Raw genomic sequence first — 19,137 nt, forward strand, 5'->3', positions numbered from 1 at the left:
TTAAGCTAGCTGTTATGATTGAAAGTGTTTGGTAAAATTAGCTTTTTGATAAGCTGATAAATGTAAAAAGACTAAAAAGGACATCTTTATAAAATTTAAATTAATTTGTTTACATATTAAAATTTAACATTTCGTCTTCCAAAAAAAGTAAACACTTTTTAAAATAAAACTATTAGCATGATCATGATCTAGCATCCCATAGTGAAGTAGCAATGTTGTTGCGAATCTCCTTCATCTCCATAGAGGTGTGACTTAAATTTTCTTTGATGGAGGTATTACTACTTTGAATTTGAGATATTAGAGGTGTGACTTAAATTTTCGTTGATGGCTCTTGTTCAATTTGAGATTGAAGCCATATTGCTAATTTTAAAATAACATTAATAATAATAATAATAATAATAATAATAATAATAATAATAATAACAACAACAACAACAACAACAACAACAACAACAACAACAACAACAACAACAACAACAACAATAGCAACAACAACAACAACAACAACAATAATAATAATAATAATAATAATAATAATAATAATAATAATAATAATAATAAGCTAAAGTTTCAACATAATTGTTTAGCAAGAAACAAGACTAAAGAAGGGATTGACGTGAAAGTTGGGATAGGGGAAGAGAAAGGGTTTTAATTCATAAGGTTAAAACATGTCATTACTTTAAAATAATAAGGGTAAAGATGGAAAAAAAGTTAGGAAGCTAGGAGCTTATTTTGAAACGCTACTTAAAGTAGCGTTCCAAAATAAGCTCTTATTTTAAGCTAGGAGCTTGTTTTGGGAACATTACCAAACAGAGCTTATAGCTTATTAGTAGCTTAAAATAAGCTATAAGCTCCTAGCTTAGCGTTGCCAAACAGAGCCTTAGAAGTTTAAATAATATTTTCAAATTTATAGGAGCAGCAAATATAAAGTGAAAAAGGAACCTCTCAAAAAATAAAGTGAAAAAAGGAAAAAAATATATTAAAATAGAAAAAATGTCGTGATTCTTGCTTGAAGTTCTCTTGCCTTGTATTTACCAATCATTAGCTTCAGGAAACAACGGTAGCAGCAGAAGTTATCTCTGACTCTGTCTCTCATCACCATTTCTCTCTAAAATTTCAGGTTCAGTTTTTTACTCTTTTTTTTTTTTTTTTTTTTTTTTTTTTAATCTTCTGGTAATAATCTCATTTAAATTGAAACACTAATCACTTGCTTTAAGAAATTCGGACTAGTCGTAATTTGTCTGTTGGATAGTCTCAGATCTGGTCTGGATAATTGCCGATTGAATCGATTATATTTGTGTAATTGTTGAATTATTGGTGTAAACATTCTTCGTAGTTTGTATATTCGATGTGTATGTTAAAATCGACCGAGTTTTTATTTCTATTTTTTTGTTTATGGTATAAACTCTGAAATTTTCTGCCCTCTGGTAGAGTGGTAGTAATTACAGCAGAGTAGTGATGAACAACGTGCAATATTTAATTTTTGCATGAAAATGTGCTAATTTTCCGTTTTTTGTCATTAAATGTTCTGAAACGTGAGTTAAAGGTGATCAAAATGTACCCTGAAGGCTGAAGTTTGGAATTGAGACCTTGTAGGTTGGGTTTTGAGAAGAAAGCAAATGAAATTTTCAGTTGTTGTCAGTTAGAGATCACAGGGACTGGTTCCTTGAGGAATTGGGTTGTGTGAAGAACACAACAATCCTGAATTAATGTTCAGGTATTTGAAATTTTTCTCAAAGTGCCCTTTTGTAAAGTTTTACTGGATTGTTTCCTAATATAACTGAAAATGTTGTTGATAACCCATTTGAATGGGAATAAATGTTTGAGACACTAGAGTGCACTCGTGATAGAAAACAGAGCTTCACAGGGAATCTTATATATAAACGACTTCTTTAGAGGCTTCCTTTTCTTCACTTTTCTTTTGCTTGACCGACTGGGTGTTAGGAAGAATTGAACTCGTGACTTAGATGCACACTTTCCCATTCTGCTTTTCATTCTACTGATTGACAACTTCATGTAACCTCAGGAATATTAGTGGTATCGAGTATGATATTCTGACATGGTTACATGATAGTCTCTGATTTTTTATTTTCTGTCATAATCACATTTGCAAGTCATTAGACAAGGATCTAAAAATATACTTTTTCACTTTTAAGTTCTTAGGTTTAAGAATGAAAAATTCAATATTGAATAATCAAGTAGAAGTATCTGAAGAGGCAGTTCAATTTTGCATCTAATGACTTGAATGATATTTTAATTGAGATCTTCTTCTAACAGAGAGGAACATATATAGGAAAAGTTTGATAATAACAAATGATGTTTCTATTCTTTGAAAGGTTTCTTCCTTATCTATCTGTATTATAGACAGTTTTTTCTTCAAATCTTATTGCTTGTGGGTAGGTCGACCGCAACATAGCATTCAGAGTTCCGCGTTCAACTAGAAGAGGCAGAGAATGATCAAAAGGTTACTTATTTACTGCAACATGACATTGTATAGCTTGCTTGTCCTAAATATTGTTTCTTCCTTCTCAACTCACTAAACTGTCCCTTCGACCTTGTCCTCCATTGTTGTACTAGGTATGGAGCGTTTTGATACACAGGAGATACCATGTTGCAGTGCTTTGAGGGAATAAAACATTTGGGCACTTCCCTACTACGTTGCTGTGATCTTGATAGACAACCACGGGGCCTTGATGATCCTGAAATCCTTGCACGAGAGACCGTGTGTATGCTTCTTGAATGTCATATAAGTATATCATATATGTATATCTATGTATGTGTGTGTAAGTTCTGCTTTGGTATTTGAATTCATGTCATGAAAGTCCGGCAAATGAAACAAATTTTGGTGTCATACATATTTGTACTTTCACCTGGATGAATCTATGTGCTTGTATTTAGATTTTATCTCTAAAAACCTGTATTCAGGTTTTTCTTTACTAATACTTACAATTGTTTTTTATTTAATGTCTGATTTGGAATATTAAACCTTTCTTTCAATTTTTTTTTTCAAACTATTATTTCACATTTCTTTGAGATGTAAATGTTTTTGAACAAGGAAATATGCTGTAGATGGCATTAACATAGGTTTTTTATTTTTATTTTTATTTTTTATTTTTTTATTTACAATATCACTTTTTTGGTTCAACTATTGTGGCCAAAAGTTCTATTTAATGTATGATGTATAATGTATGATGTATGATGGGTGATGGATTGGATCACTATTCAATGAAATTTTCCTCCTCTGCTGCAGTTAGTGTCAGTGAAATTGAGGCACTCTATGAGCTATTTAAAAAGATCAGCAGTGCTGTGATTGATGATGGTCTTATAAACAAGGTTTGTGTCTATTTGGCCAGTCTTTGTGTTTTAATTCTCAAGATATCATTAATCTGTATATATTTTTGAATCCAGATTTCTTATAGTAGAACTCCTACATATAAGTTCAGGCATTAATGCCTGAGTCCTAAAATCTAGATGCTATTGAATTTTGAAATGGGTACTATATTGCAGGAAGAGTTTCAATTAGCGTTATTTAAAACAAACAAAAAGGAAAGCTTATTTGCTGATCGGGTATCTTCTTTACTACCTTAATTTGTTCTTGTTAATTGTTGTCCAGATTTCCTACCAGTTTTAAAAATATGTGTTGTTTCCTCGCACAAATTGCTTAATTGGTGTTATTATTTACTGTGCTCATCCAGTGAGCACATGTTTTTACAAGATTTCAATGGTCAAGCTGTTTCAATGAACAAGATTATTTTACTTAGTGTTGACTATGGATTTATTTATGTGATGAATGATGAATCTTTATTCCTCTCAATACTTTTACAAGTATTAAAGACTGGACTTCTACTTTCATGACCATGAAGTGCAGGTGTTTGATTTGTTCGATACAAAGCATAATGGAATCCTGGGTTTTGAAGAGTTTGCTCGTGCACTATCTGTTTTTCATCCAAATGCCCCTATTGATGATAAGATTGAATGTATGTTAGATGCTTTGTATTGATATGAAGTTTCATATTCAAAGTACCTGCTTGGCTGCATCTAATTATGATGAGTTAATTTTGCAGTTTCTTTTCAATTATATGATCTCAAGCAACAAGGTTACATTGAGAGACAAGAGGTAATTTATTATGGAGCATTTATTTATGTATTCTTTTCCATTTTGAGAGTAGGATATTTCAGAGGTTGTTATGGGTCTATTTAATAGGCTGAATGGAGCCAACTTTTTTTTTTTTTTTTTTTTTTGAGCTCTCTGATACATGCTCTGAGGAAGTCTTATTTTATTATATTAGATAGTTTAGATATTAATAAATTACTAAATAGTTATTTAGAAACTAATAAATAGTTATTTAGAAATTACTAAATAGTTATTTACCTTATTATTCTTAGTCTTTGAATTAATTTAGATAGTTTAATTATTTAGAAGATTCAGCAGATTACTTAGCTTATTTAGTCAGTCTATGAGTTGTATTTTCCCCTATAAAAAGGGAGTATTATTTAGAATAATAACAAGCAGAAATTTAATCCCAAAAAGGGTCTAAGGGAGTTTTGGGTCTCAAGCAAACCCAGTGTCTTCTTCTCTTCTTTTCCTTTTCCAATTATTATTCTTTCTTTCTTTTTCCCTATGTTTTCTTGCCCATGACGGGAGCACATAACATTGGTTCCGTTGCCGGCGTCATGGGCGTCACTCGGTCTGAGTTTGAAGCTCTCAAAGAATCAGTGAAAGAGTTGAAACAATTATTGGCAAACTATATTCGAGCCCATCAACCATCAACCCCACCTGCAGGATCCGAAGTTCAAAATGCAAATTCTGCAGTGGACAACACACATCCTCAATCTCGGTTTACCAAGCCTGATTTTCCCCAATGTATTGCGAAATTCCTCAATGGCCAAACACCAAAAATCAATACGCCAACTTCTGAAAGAAGTCAGCAAACAGATGGAGATGTTACATCACTCAACGTGGATGATTCATCATTCACAATCATTGTTGATCACCCACATGTGGAGACAGCTCCAATGCAAGCCACTGTTTCAGCCGATCAGCCTCATGTGGTTTCAACACAAAAGGCTGCTGAAATTGAGATTGTGCCATTTCCAAAAACTGTCATATGCTTGGGAGGGTTATTTCACCACTCTCCAACCCCATCTCATTTAAGGGTTGTGTCCTATGATATTGGTCAGTCTTCATCTTTGGTGTCTCCCTCATCATCCCATGTTGTTCCAAATAACTCCTTCAAAGGATGTCCAAGTTTGGGTTCTTCATCACCACTGTTCGCTCCTCCATTGATCAGTAGAATGCCACTAAAGGCTTTTCCATTTGCACTTCTTTTGGTGAGGCCATTTGATCGTGGAAAGTGTTGACTACGTGATGCACAAAGTTATCAAGCTTGAGGGCAAGCTTGATGTCCAGGAGGGGTGTAATGATACATGCTCTGAGGAAGTCTTGTTTTATTATATTAGATAGTTTAGATATTAATAAATTACTAAATAGTTATTTAGAAACTAATAAATAGTTATTTAGAAATTAGTAAATAGTTATTTACCTTATTATTCTTAGTCTTTGAATTAATTTAGATAGTTTAATTATTTAGAAGATTCAGCAGATTACTTAGCTTATTTAGTCAGTCTATGAGTTGTATTTTCCCCTATAAAAAGGGAGTATTATTCAGAATAATAACAAGCAGAAATTTAATCCCAAAAAGGGTCTAAGGGAGTTTTGGGTCTCAAGCAAACCCAGTGTCTTCTTCTCTTCTTTTCCTTTTCCAACTATTATTCTTTCTTCCTTTTTCCCCTATGTTTTCTGGCCCATGACGGGAGCACATAACACTCTCACAGGTTATCTTGAACAATCTATGCTTGTTTGGCCTAGCTTATTTTTTAGTTTATGTACCAAAAAATTAAAAATAGAAGGTTGGCCAAACACCAACAGTAACAAACTAACAATAGCTATAACCAATAACAATAACAATAAAAATAAATAAAGTGCTTTTGAGGCTATATTAGAGGGAAAAGATTCTTTTTCAAGAAGTTTCAAACTGATGCTTTCAAGAAACCCTCTTTTTGAAGAAGCAATTATCTGAGCCAAACAAACAATATTGACATAATTCGGAAGCATTATTTTTCTTCAATCAATGAATTGTGTAGTGTCCAATCACATATTTAGTGCTTGTTTGGCTAGGTTGTAACTTCCCAAAAAAAATCTATTTTAATAAAGAGCTTTTTTTAAAAAAGAACTTGTTGCAGAAGTTTTCAATATGATTGATCAAATACATACATGGTATTTAAGTTCTTGGAATATATATGTTGTTTGGATATTTGACTATTAAAACTCTTTTTAGTTTTTATATTAGAGATGGTGAAAATTACAACTAAGGCCATGCATTTATTAATTACGAGTTAAAATTATTCAAATATAGAATATTTGGAATTCAAAAAGTGTCATTAATGCACCATTAAATTGCCCAAACTTGTTAGAAAAGAGCTTATTTTGAGTTTTTTTTTTTTCCTGTTATATATTTCAAAATGGTATTACTATTATCAACAAGTACTGTTTTACCCAACTTTTAGCTTTTTGGAGTAGATAAACTCCAATAACTCCCTAAGCTATGGCCAAATAAGCACATATATGGGATTTGATGACAATATTTTTCTTCTTAAAATGATTTCTGGAACGTTTTAATCATGGTTCTAATGCAGGTGAAGCAAATGGTGGTTGCTACCCTCGCTGAATCTGGTATGAACCTTTCAGATGACGTTATTGAGAGTATCATTGACAAGGTACTTCATCATCCTGGACTCCCAATTTAAATATGACACCTAAATGATAATAAAAAAAATGAAAAAAAAATACAAATGTAACTGCTCTTAAGAGGAGGGGGTGGAACACAAAAGACTAAAGAGGCACTCCAATCCCCTTCACCTATCTTTTGCATTTAACATTTTTCATTTAGACAATACGAATTAATTTCATGTCATTTTTTTATTATATATATTTGGTAACTAGGATTAAAACTGTCTTATCATGTTGATCTAAGAAACGGGTTATAGACAATTATGTATCCCTGTAGATTGAATAGTGTGTTTAACTTCTTCCTCTATTCCCCAGACATTTGAGGAAGCTGATACAAAACACGACGGGAAGATTGATAAGGAGGAATGGAGAGGTTTGGTCTTGCGACACCCATCACTTTTGAAGAATATGACCCTGCAGTACCTCAAGTAGGTGTTAAATACACTGCATGAATTTATTTACTGAGTTCTTTTAACCAAGATCATGCTTTTTTTTTTTTTTTTTCTCTCTCTTTTTTTTTTTTTTTTTTTTAAATATTCGTTCTACTGTTCTAAATTCTAATCATAGAAAATTCATTAATTAGGGACATAACCACCACTTTCCCAAGCTTCGTCTTTCACTCAAGAGTTGAAGATTCGTGATAGAAGAATCGTGCAGTTATATGAGGTTGTTTATGGAACAGGAGTTTCTTCGTTTTCCCTCCCCAGCCATTTTGCTGTATCATTTCAGAGTCACATTAAAAGTGAGTATTTGATTTGTGTTTGGAGTCTGTTTTTCTATTTCAAGTTGAATGATTTGTTATTCTTTTGTTGTGACAAGTGATTATGTATATTTGGGCGAGTTATGTAATTCATATCTTGCCATCTTGAGACACCCACTGGTATACTTTGGAATTTGGATGTAATGATGTATACTGCAGAAATATCAGTGAGGTTCTTATATTATATGGTTTTGTTCAATTTGATTGTATTTCAATTGTATTTAATTTAATTTAATTTTTCTTTTTTACAAAAATGGCCCAAACAGGTTCGGGCAAATTATGGTCCACACAGTGTTATGTGGACCATAACAAAAAGTACATTTTTAATATATTAAATGTACATTTTTTTTGTACTGAATGTACATTATTCAATATAATGTACACTCAGTACAAAAATAATGTACATCCCCTGAATACAATGTACATTATTTTACCGTATACAAAATATGGTCTGACACAACTTGTATGGACCATTATGTTCTAAGATTGTTTTCAATTTTTGTTAATGGTTATTGCAAAACAAGTTGAAATCAATTGTTATATGGAAAAAGGATTTAAGATTTAATTTTTTTAATTTTTTTTTTTAACAATGGAACTGTAAAAATATTGACTATAATAACAAATATACCAAACACATGACTGTAAAAATATTGATTATATATTGCTACAAACTAAATGTATAACTAGAACTGCACACCAACACTGACACCCACAACCACAACCCTTAAACCTATAGAAAATAGTTCTGAAACCTCTAACCATTCAACAAACACAACACTTGTGATACAACACAGGAAAACATTGGAGCTGCCATGGGTGACTGAAGATCCTTACACGGGGGAAGATCGAATCTGAAAAGCGAGCCTTGTGTGGTTTTGCATAAATTAGTAAAGCATAAATGCAGCTAGCTTTCTTCCCGAGTTCCCGGTGGGATTCAAATCTGCGCCTGAGCCGCGTGGAATAAAAAACAAACAAACGATGGTTGTTCTTAATCCACCAGAGTTTCCTTCCATCCCTCGAGAACAAACTCCACATACAAATCCTTGAGGGCTATCACAACGGTAGTTACCAATGGCCCTATTATTGCTCCCTGCATCATAATATATTATGGATAGATGTCATCAACAGCAATGATTTAGCATTTAGGGTTTAGAAAGCAGGAAAATGACTTATAGCCAGGAGCTCATAAGTTACCTCCACAGCCGATGGGAGCAATGCCATTCCACCAATAATGCTGAGACCGGTGAGATATGCACTATAGCCCGGAATATCCAGTTGAATTTCATTCGCACCATATTCCATAAGCACAAGATGAATGATGGACAAGCTAACGGCAAAAATGTAATCTCCGTCCAAAAGAAACTCCAGTGCTGCTGGAATTGTCGAAAGCCAAGAAGGAAATATCGGAAACAGGGGACTGATAAATGCAAGTACAGTCGACACATACAAGAAGTGTATCGAGAACAGCTTAAAGAGTAGCCAAGTCAAACACCCTTGAAAAAAAGCAATCTCGGCAGTAGCCAAAAGAACGCCCGAAATAGCTTTGTCAAGAACCTCAACACAGCGACCCCGGGCAGAATGCGAAATGGGAAGCATACACATTACTTGCTCTGTCACCCCGCCAGACTCCGATGTAATAAGATAATAAAGCACCCATAGGAAAACCATCGACTGAGACACGAAATTGAACACACCCGCAGCACCAGAAATTATGGAATCCGCCACCACGAACATAACCTTTGCACTCCCGCCCAGAACAGATGCACCGCTAAATACTACACGTTGCATCACATCTGCTCCTTGTAAGGCAAGCCCTTTCGCCTTAACTACCATGTCCTCCCGGGAAACTCGCAGTTCCCGGAAAATCCCATCCATTTCTGCATAAATTTTCCCCCATTCTCGATTCCTAACCCACCCCTTAAGGTTCAAGATTTTCTCATAATATGGAGAGGGCGATACCAGACCTGTGGACCGCCCGGAAGAGTTATCCGACTCGACCCTCAAGAAATGCTTAATTCCCGAAACAAATTCGGTCATATTGTACTGCATTGCATAGCTATCTATCTGATCAAACACGGTCTCGTATACCTGAGTAGTATACTTATCAACCATTGCAGGCACATCGTTTTCGTCGATCCATTTCTTAAGACCGATTCTCTCTGCATAATTACTCTCCACTAGGTGTGATTGCACCCGGAACACTGCATCTTTCCCTTCCACCCCAATCTTATACGAAAAGAATATCACACCGGCCAGAGAACCAACGCTCATCCCAACAATCAATCCAATGGCCACAATGATTTTCAGCTTCTTCAATACTGCCCTAGTGAAGAAAGAAGTAATGGGAAAGCGGCGAAAGCTCTGACTCCTAAAAGAACTAACTGTGCTCATAGTAGACTCTAAACCAGACGCCGAAAACATAAACCCCAATGCAAGAAGTCCCAGAGAGGCAATGCCCCCAAGATACTCATAAGTCATCACAAAAGCCCAAAAAGACACAAGCCATCTCAGCACTATGAAGAACCCAGTTCTCTGATGCCTAAAGCCAGTAACTTTTCTCCTCCTTAGCACAATCCTGGCCACCATCTCCTTAATCTCAACAAGGGTACCAACAAAGATCTTGAAAATGGCAACAGGGATAGCCAGAAAGGTCTCAGTGAGCCCCAATTTCAGAGGCTCAGACCAAAACCCAACAAGGGTCTGCTGGATTCCCCTCAAAGGGATTGAACACAGCACAGCCCAGAGAATTGGCCTCAAGTATTCTTCAAGTATTTTACACACACCATACAAAATGAAGATTGTGAGAGCAAGCCCAGCGTGTGCCATGGCTATGTAAATAGCAAGGCGTACCTGCGAGTCCCCAGACAAAGACTCCTGACGAGCTAAAGGGCTTTCTTGGCCAGTTTTCGGTTGTGGCTTCGGGTTCTGAGGCAATGGATCGTCGGGTTTTCTCATGGATGCAGATCGGAACATTTCGTCCCATGCTGGGAAAGAATTGGGGTTTGATTCAGACTCCTTTGTATCCGAATATGGTACCAGCTCCATTGACTCCCCCTCTCTCTCTCCTTGTTTCCCCCTTTTCCTGGGGGGAGGAGAAAGAGGAAGCAGAAGAAAAAGATCACCTCTTTATCCTTCTCTCTCAAAGCCCCACAAGGCGCTTTAATGTCAGTCAGGGTGACAAGTTCACTGACAACAAAGGGCTTTGCTGGGGTTTTTCCATTAAGGTTTAGATGACTGGTCGATGAAAAGAATGGAAATCAGAATTCACAGAAATGGAGTTTGGGTTCTGGCAATGGAATGCCCTAACATCAAATTGAGGTATTCTTGAATCTTGGCTAATCATTAATGGATATGTACAATAATATAGTAGAAGGGGACTAGGTTTCATCATTGGGAACCTTTCCATGTGTGAACATCGAAATTTCATTGGTGTTTGGGCTAATGACAGATATGACCTAGCCTTATTTTTGGGCAAATTATTTCAAGTAGGCTCTATTTGGCAAATCTAACTGAAAAGCTATAAGCTAGGAGCTGAAAGCTGAAAAGTTATAGGCTCTGTTTGGCAGAGCGTATTTACAGGGCGTTTGGTTGGAGTGAGGGAATTATGTGGGAAAGGAATTGTAATTCCATGGGAGATGAATTACTGGGAATAAAGTGAGAATTTAAATTCCAGTGTTTGGTTTGCAGGAATAGAATTACTGGGAATTTCAATTCCAATGTTTGGTATACATGGGAATTGAAAGGGAATAAGTAGTATAAAGTCAAAAATGTCCATTGTTGTTGTTAGGCATTAATTTTAGGTTAAAAAATGAAGAGGTAATTTTGACTCATCATTATCTTTTTTTCTTCTTAAAATCTCAGGAATTAAAATACCAGGGGGGACATGGGATTTTAATTCCATGAAAATTGGAGAATTGCAATTCCTTCTAACCAAACTACGGAATTTAATGGTCTTTGGAATTAGGTGGGAATTATGTGGGAAGGGAATTTAAAAATCCCTCCAACCAAACACCCTGTTATAGTTTATTTTAAGCTACTAATAAGCTATAAGCTCTGTTTGGTAATGTCCCCAAAATCTCCTAGCTTAAAATAAGAGCTTATTTTGGAACGATACCTTAGGTAGCGTTTCAAAATAAGCTTCTAGCTTCCTAACTTTTTTTCCATCTTTATCCTTATTATTATTTTAAAGAAATGACATAATTTATCCTTCCCAACTAAAATCCTTTTCCTTTCTCCTTTATCCGCAACTTTCACTGCAATTATTATTATTATTATTATTATTATTATTATTATTATTATTATTATTATTATTATTATTATTATTATTATATTTGAAACAATATTGCTACTTCATCTTATAATAATAAGTAGCAATATTGTTATAAATATTATAATAATAATAATAATAATAATAATAATAATAATAATAATAATAATAATAATAATTGCGGTGAAAGTTGCGTATAAAGGAGGAGAGAAAAATGTTTTAATTGGGAAGGGTAAATTATGTTATTTTTTTTTTAAAATAATAAGGATAAAGATGAAAAAAAAGTTAGGAAGCTAGAAGCTTATTTTGAAACACTACCTAATGTAGCGTTTCAAAATAAACTTTTATTTTAAGCTAGGAGCTTATTTTGGGAACATTACCAAACAGAGCTTATAGCTTATTAGTAGCTTAAAATAAGTTATAAGCTCCTAAATAAGCTCTGCCAAACAGAGCCGTATTTCAAATGTTCACAATTTACATTTTAAAAATTTACAATTTATATAATACGAACACACAATATTAACATATATGTAATCTGATTACATTATTTTATATTTACAAATTCATTTCAAATAGTGCAGTCACAAAATATTCACATATTAAGATTTGATGACTCAATATTCACAAATTTCATGTGTTTTGATTTAAAAACATAATTTATATTATAGAAGTTCATCATTTCAATACTAAAAATAAATAATTTATACATAGTTTAGGACTAATGTTCACCTGACAAGATGGACCTGATCCATGGTATACCATACGGAGTATCTATTTTTGGGTTAAGACCCTATTCCTATTTATAATTACATGTCAAATTGTTCTAGTTTTTAACAAAGAAAATTGTCATTGTATGTTTGTATTTTTAGCCTTTTAGGAGTGAAATATTTGTTTTAGGTTATCTTTATCCAGGCAATCACTTTTAAAATGTCATAGTATTAAATTTGTAATTATTCACTATTTACTCTTCATTCATAGAATTCTCTCTCATCTTTTAAAAGTGTATAATAATAAATTAGAATATAAGGCTAACTACATCAATAAGATTTTGGCAATTCCAATTTGCAAAGTCTTGTTGGCATTTTTTTTTTCCTTTATGTGTTGAAAGTCTGTGACATTGTTTTTTTTTTTTTTTTTTTTTTTTTTTTATTTTTAGTACTAGTGACCATGTTATATGTAGTATCTGTTCATATATATTTTCTCAACCTACTGAAAGTCTGACACGCTTAGAATTGCAAATATTGCAATTTTGGTGTCAGACTTGCAACACCAATACCGAACAACTTTTGCTTTATATATATATATATATATATATATATATATATATATATATATATATATATATATATATATATATATATATATATATATATATATATATATATATATATATATATATTTATTTATTTATTTATTTATTTTTTATTATTATTAATAATTTATTGATAAAAATATTTTTTATTAATGTGAATGTGTGAATGAATATATTATATTAATATAATATAAACTAAAAAAAGTTATTGTAAAATATAATAGTACATAAAATATTGCTCTATTAATAATTATTAAAGCACTTTGTAGTAGCATAATATCACACATTTTGTGTTTACATAAAAATAAGGTGTGAGTATACTATTCATGAGGACGTATGATTAGGTTTTGAAATATTAAGCTACTATTTTAATTTTATCATTTATATATTCTATAAAGCTTTTGATATATATGTGGCATGCGTGAGAGTTGTTGAAAATAAAAAAATAAATAAAAGGACTAAAATTTATTTATTTTTTACGTACTTCAACAAACTCAAATATGTTATGCTAGTTTTATTGCTTGAAAACATATCTATCATTTTCCTAAATTAAAAATCATTGTTGTTACAACTAGACACATGTCTAATCATAAATGTTTTGTTTAAATTAATAAGAAATTAAATGAGGTGACTTGATGCAAGATGGGTCAATTTGGGTAGAGATAAAATTCAAGATGGCAAGAAGCAAATATATGGATATTGTTTCACGTTGAATAATAACAAGTGGGAAACCAGCACATGGACAGCCGGTCATGGCTGCACCATGCCGATGTAGACTTGGAAAGAGGAAAGAGTGAGGAAACTTCACTACAATCCAATTTATAATTATGGTTTGGACTTTCAATTAATTTCTAAAGATTTTTTTTTTATTTATTTTACATGTGTAATGTGTTACATAAGACTCTAGGGCATAACACATTGAAAAGATAATGTGGTACAAGAAATTTATATATATATAGAGGGAGAAAGAGAGTTGCGTGCGGATATGCGAATTTCTGAAGGAATGTACTATATGTTCTACATGAATGCACATCATCGTAAGTACTATATGAATGCATATCGCCATAAGTACTACATGAATGCATATCGCCATAAGCACTACATGAATGCACAACCACCTAAGTACTACATGAATGCATTGTAACACGGTGCATTCGTGTAGTAATTTAGTGCATTCATGTAGTAGTCTCGGTGCATTATGTAATAGGTGTGGTGCATGTGTGTAGTAGTCACGGAGCTGGAATAGTTGTTGTTCATGCATTCCTTCAATTTGTAGGTTCGCATAGGAAGCCTGATTCACACCTGAGCGAACATACATACATACATACATACATACATACATATATATATATATATATATATATATATATATATATATATATATATATATATATATATATTTATATTTATACATTCAGGTAGGCCTGTGCATCGGACGGATCGGATCGGATCAGATGTGTATTTCGTTCATCCGATCGGATTTCGGATTGCATTTTAGAACTCCTTTTCGTTATTTTTTGTACCTAAAACCCTATCGGATATGCTAAATCGGATTTCGGATTATACGGATCGGATGTCGGACTTCATTCGGATTTCAAAAAGGTCATTAATAATTGAAATTTGAAAAACTGAAACAGAATAATATTAATATCTGATCTACCAAGTCTCTATTAACAAAATGAGTAATAACTAATAAGTAAACAAAATAAAACATGCAACAACTTAATAATTTTCAGAGCTAAATAATTTAAGTTTACAACAAAAATTGCAAAAAGTAAACAAAATTAATCTAAGTTTAAGTGTTTAACTTCCAAAACATCAAAAAAAAATGCAATATTCGAAGTTAATCACTTAAACTTCAGCAATCATTCCAATCAACATCTTTTCAGAAAAATCTGTTGACATCAATCACCATTTGAACACTTCTTCCTGTTAATATCAAAACTTAACACAATATTAGACAACATATTTAGTAAACTGTAAACAGCTAACTAAGTAACAATATTATGCTGTAGGGGCTTTAGGCTAATAGCCTTATAGGCTCAGATTGCAATTTTCCATTTTAAGTAAGGATAGTGGCAAATTGCTCAAATGTGTTATAATAGCACATGAGCAACATAGCAACACTATACCATTTGTTCAGACAATGGTGGAAGCATCATCATAGCCAAAAAAAAAAAAAAAAAAAAAAAAAAAAAAAAAAAAAAAGACAATAAGTAATAAATAATAATGCATTAAAACTGAACAGAGATCAATTCAGAGGATGAGAGGAATACCAGAGATCCAGAATGGATGTAATGGGACATCAGTACTCAATACTGCTCAACTCTAAGTGGGGCAACATTTCTATAATAGAATTATAGAAAGTTGCCAAGCCACTTAGACAATTAAGACTCTTAGAGTTTCATCTTGTGAAGGCCAACAGCAAACAACGGTACAACACTATAACAGATAAAGATAAATAATTAGTTAAACAAATAATAATTATTGAAAACATTACAGGAATGGATGGCAGCATTGATGGTAGAGTAGATGCAGCTCCAGTGGGTAACTCTGCAAAACAGTTAAGGATAAGTAATTAGTTCTTGACTTACAAGTTACAAAAGTAAAAAAGAAATGATTTATACAAATATTCTTACCTTTCTCCAATCTTTCAACCTCATCTAAATTTTCCTCAAGTGTGATTGACTGATTGTGTAACCTCAACCAATCTTGGGTACAAAGTAGGGCTTCCACAATTTTAAGAGTCAAGGAACTCCTAAATGCATCAAGCACCCTTCCACTTGTACTAAATGCACTCTCAGATGCAACTGTGGAAATAGGAACTACAAGCACATCTCTAGCCATTTTGGAGAGAATAAGAAATCTCTCACTATGACTCTTCCACTACTTTAGAACATCAAAACTCACAGATTCATCATCCTCAACCAGATTTTCACTCAAGTAAATTTGTCTGCTTACTGCTTCCACCACCACTCTCCAATCTTTTTTTTTTTTTTTAAGTTCACTCTTCATCCTTGAGACAGGCCTACCAACTGTACAACTAGTAGCCTGAGAGTGGACAGGTTGGTTAGAGGATGAACTGTCAGAGTATGTAGCTGCATAGTCATTATACAATGCAACCATTGCAGTTTGGACCTTGGCAAAACATTCTTTGCCTTTGACATCTCCATACAACTGGACAAACTGGTGAGGCATGTATTCCTCCTTATCTCTGGGGTCCAGAATATTAGCAAAGAAAATGAGATGGTTCATTTTTTCTGGATCTCCCAAATAATTATCAAACTTTCTTTCATTTTTGTCCCCATTGCCTAATAAATGCAGAAACTCAGAAAGCATAAACATTTTAAAATAGTTACAAGTTATACACAACTACACAAATAAACACAAGTGTTTTACCTTTTCAGTATTCTTAGCTTTAGTCATATCTTCCAGCATGCAACTTAGATCAGAGATCTCAGAGAAGAATGTGTTAGAAGTGACATAAAGAGAACCAGATATTCTCACTGTCATTTCATAAAAAGTTTTCAAAAGCTTCATTAAGCTTTCAACAGTCTCCCAATCCAGGAAAGAAGGTGCAGAACCCAAGTCAGCAGAAAAAGATGGATCATTTTGATGATATGAGTCAAAGACACTTTGATATTGAATTGCAGTGTTGAGCATAATGTAGGTGCTGTTCCACCTTGTAGGGATATCAAGCTGCAAAGCTGCTTTGGCTTCAACCCCAATGAGTTCAGCAAGCTCTCTGAACTTATTCAACATAGCATGTGAGTTCCTAACCCATGTCACTGCATCCCTCACCCTTTTTACTGACTCATCTGCAAACCTCAAGCCATCTTGAACCACTAAGTTTAAGATATGGGCTATACACCTCATGTGCATATACTACACCCTAACAGAAGAAGAACCCCAAGATAACAGCTTGCTTTTAAAAAATCTCATAGTTGTATCATTAGAAGAAACATTGTCCACTGTCACAGTGAACACATTTTTAATCCCCACTCCAACAGATAACTCTCTAAGGCTTTGGCAATATACTCCCCCTTATGAGAAGAAACAGGGACAAAGGAAATTATTTTTTTCTGAAGCTTCCACTGGTCATCAATAAAATGTGCAGTAATGCACATATAATTAATCCTCTGGACAGAAGTCCATGTATCAGTGGTTAAACTGACCCTTTGGGTGCCCACCCTAAACAACTTCTTAAGACTCAACCTCTCATCTAGGAAAATTTGGTAGATATCCCTAGAAATAGTCCACCTAGAAGGAATCTGAAACCTAGGACAAGCTACAAGAATAAACTTCTTGAACCCCTGACCCTCAACAAACCTAAAAGGGAGTTCATCTATGATGATCATATCACACAATGCCCTCCTAATGGCCTCTTGATTAAATACCCATGTCCCTAAAAACCCCACAGGAGCCTCTGTTGCAGAAGTTGAAACAGTATTGAATGTGAGAAGGGACTGCCTAGTATCCTTTGCATGAGGATTTTTAAGGCATGCCACCATATGATTTCTCAAAGATGATGTGCCATGTGTCTTAGACTCACAGACAAACACTTTCAGGCAGTAAAGGCACTTGCCTTTAACTACTACATTTTCAGAGGTTTTTTATCTTTTCAAAGTGATCCCAGACTAGAGATCTAGACTCAACCACCTTCCTCTTTTTTGCAGGAACAGCAGGAGTAACCTGAGGCTGCTGAGCAGGATTCTCAGTGCCTTGGGCTTGTCCTCCATGTCCCTCTTGAGTTGAGGGTTGAGGTCCAGAATCAGGAAGATTGATGTTCTCCATCTAAAATGATGGGAATCAATTAAAGGTCCAACAAATACAAGTACTTCAAGTACTCAGCAAAGGCAACAATCACATCAAGATTCAGACACTTGTTTGTGTCATCATGTATCAAGATTTCACATTTTCACTATTACATATTTACATTCAATTAAGGGCAATACATCCATAAACATAGTCAAAGAATGAAAAAAAAATCCAAATTCAAGAACTGTATCCAGTTCATCATTATCTGGATTTCAGTTAATGGCTTCCACCAATAAATGGAAATTTCAAGTTTGAAACTTGATAATTTCACATTCAAGCCTTTAACTTTTATGCAAATATGCAAATATTATCATTTAATGGCTTCCACCAATAAATGCAATCTGGAACTTCTCAAGTCTCAACAGATCACAGTATCTCAGTCCACACAATGACACAAATCAAAATCACAGAAACCTTAACCAAACTATCAAAGTATCACAAATTATACACAAGTGACACTGTGACATGCAATCTGGAACTTCTCAACAGTTCACAATATCACATTATCAATTTATCATAGTCCACAGAAATCACAATCACATAAACCCTAATCAAACTATCAAAAGTATCACAAATTAGAGACAAGTGACATGCAATCTGGAACTTCTCAACAGACCACATTATCATAGTCCACACAAATCACAATCTATAAGACTAGGGTGAGTAAATCACAACTACAAAACTAGGGTTTGTGCTTCCACCATAATAGATCACAAAATAGATCACAACATAGCATAATCACAACCTATAAGACTACGGGTGAGTAAATCACAACTACGAAACTAGAGTTTGTGCTTCCACCATAATAGATCACAAAATAGATCACAACATAGCATAATCACAATCTATAAGACTACGAGTAAATCAGTGAGTAAATCACAACTACAAAACTAGGGTTTGTGCTTCCACCATAATAGATCACAAAATAGATCACAACATAGCATAATATAACACAAATATACAAACATCTGAACATGCAGAGAAAAAAACCAACAAACAATAAAAACAAAAACTAGGGTTTGTGCTTTACTTGGTTTCCCCTTAATATTTCCCGGAGAACAAGGGCCTCTAATCAATAATCACCACGAGAACTCGAGAAGGGCTTCCACCAGTCCACCACCAACTCAACAAGTCACCAACGGCCACCGACCACCGGACAATCAGACAATCAAAGTATCGGAGAAGTCAGA

The 19,137-nt window shown here is 33.8% G+C and overlaps 2 protein-coding genes across 4 annotated transcripts; one reads left to right on the top strand and one right to left on the bottom strand.

The window, feature by feature from the left end:
• The first annotated feature begins 989 nt into the window (after positions 1 to 989).
• LOC109190569 (calcineurin B-like protein 3) lies at positions 990 to 7,759 on the top strand. Of its 3 annotated transcripts, XM_019341077.1 has the most exons (11): positions 991 to 1,120; positions 1,597 to 1,717; positions 2,401 to 2,464; positions 2,578 to 2,726; positions 3,251 to 3,333; positions 3,508 to 3,567; positions 3,869 to 3,977; positions 4,065 to 4,117; positions 6,697 to 6,777; positions 7,106 to 7,218; positions 7,374 to 7,759. In XM_019341077.1, exons 4-11 carry the CDS (start codon positions 2,609 to 2,611, stop codon positions 7,429 to 7,431), a joined length of 675 nt encoding a protein of 224 aa, XP_019196622.1. In that variant the 5' UTR covers positions 991 to 1,120; positions 1,597 to 1,717; positions 2,401 to 2,464; positions 2,578 to 2,608; the 3' UTR covers positions 7,432 to 7,759. The 3 variants fall into 3 exon arrangements, with proteins under 3 accessions (XP_019196623.1, XP_019196622.1, XP_019196621.1); XM_019341076.1 differs by lacking the exon at positions 1,597 to 1,717; XM_019341078.1 differs by lacking the exons at positions 1,597 to 1,717; positions 3,508 to 3,567 and having other exon boundaries at positions 990 to 1,120.
• Positions 7,760 to 8,223: 464 nt separating this feature from the next.
• Positions 8,224 to 10,913, bottom strand: LOC109190685. Its single transcript, XM_019341248.1, has 2 exons — positions 8,745 to 10,913; positions 8,224 to 8,640 (listed from the first exon to the last, which is right to left on the bottom strand). The coding sequence occupies exons 1-2, from the start codon at positions 10,593 to 10,595 to the stop codon at positions 8,539 to 8,541; spliced, it is 1,953 nt and encodes a 650-aa protein (XP_019196793.1). The 5' UTR covers positions 10,596 to 10,913; the 3' UTR covers positions 8,224 to 8,538.
• Positions 10,914 to 19,137: the final 8,224 nt, after the last annotated feature.

The sequence above is a fragment of the Ipomoea nil genome, unplaced genomic scaffold (genome assembly GCF_001879475.1).
Source record: "Ipomoea nil cultivar Tokyo-kokei standard unplaced genomic scaffold, Asagao_1.1 scaffold1576, whole genome shotgun sequence".
In the NCBI taxonomy this organism is placed as follows: Eukaryota; Viridiplantae; Streptophyta; class Magnoliopsida; order Solanales; family Convolvulaceae; genus Ipomoea; species Ipomoea nil.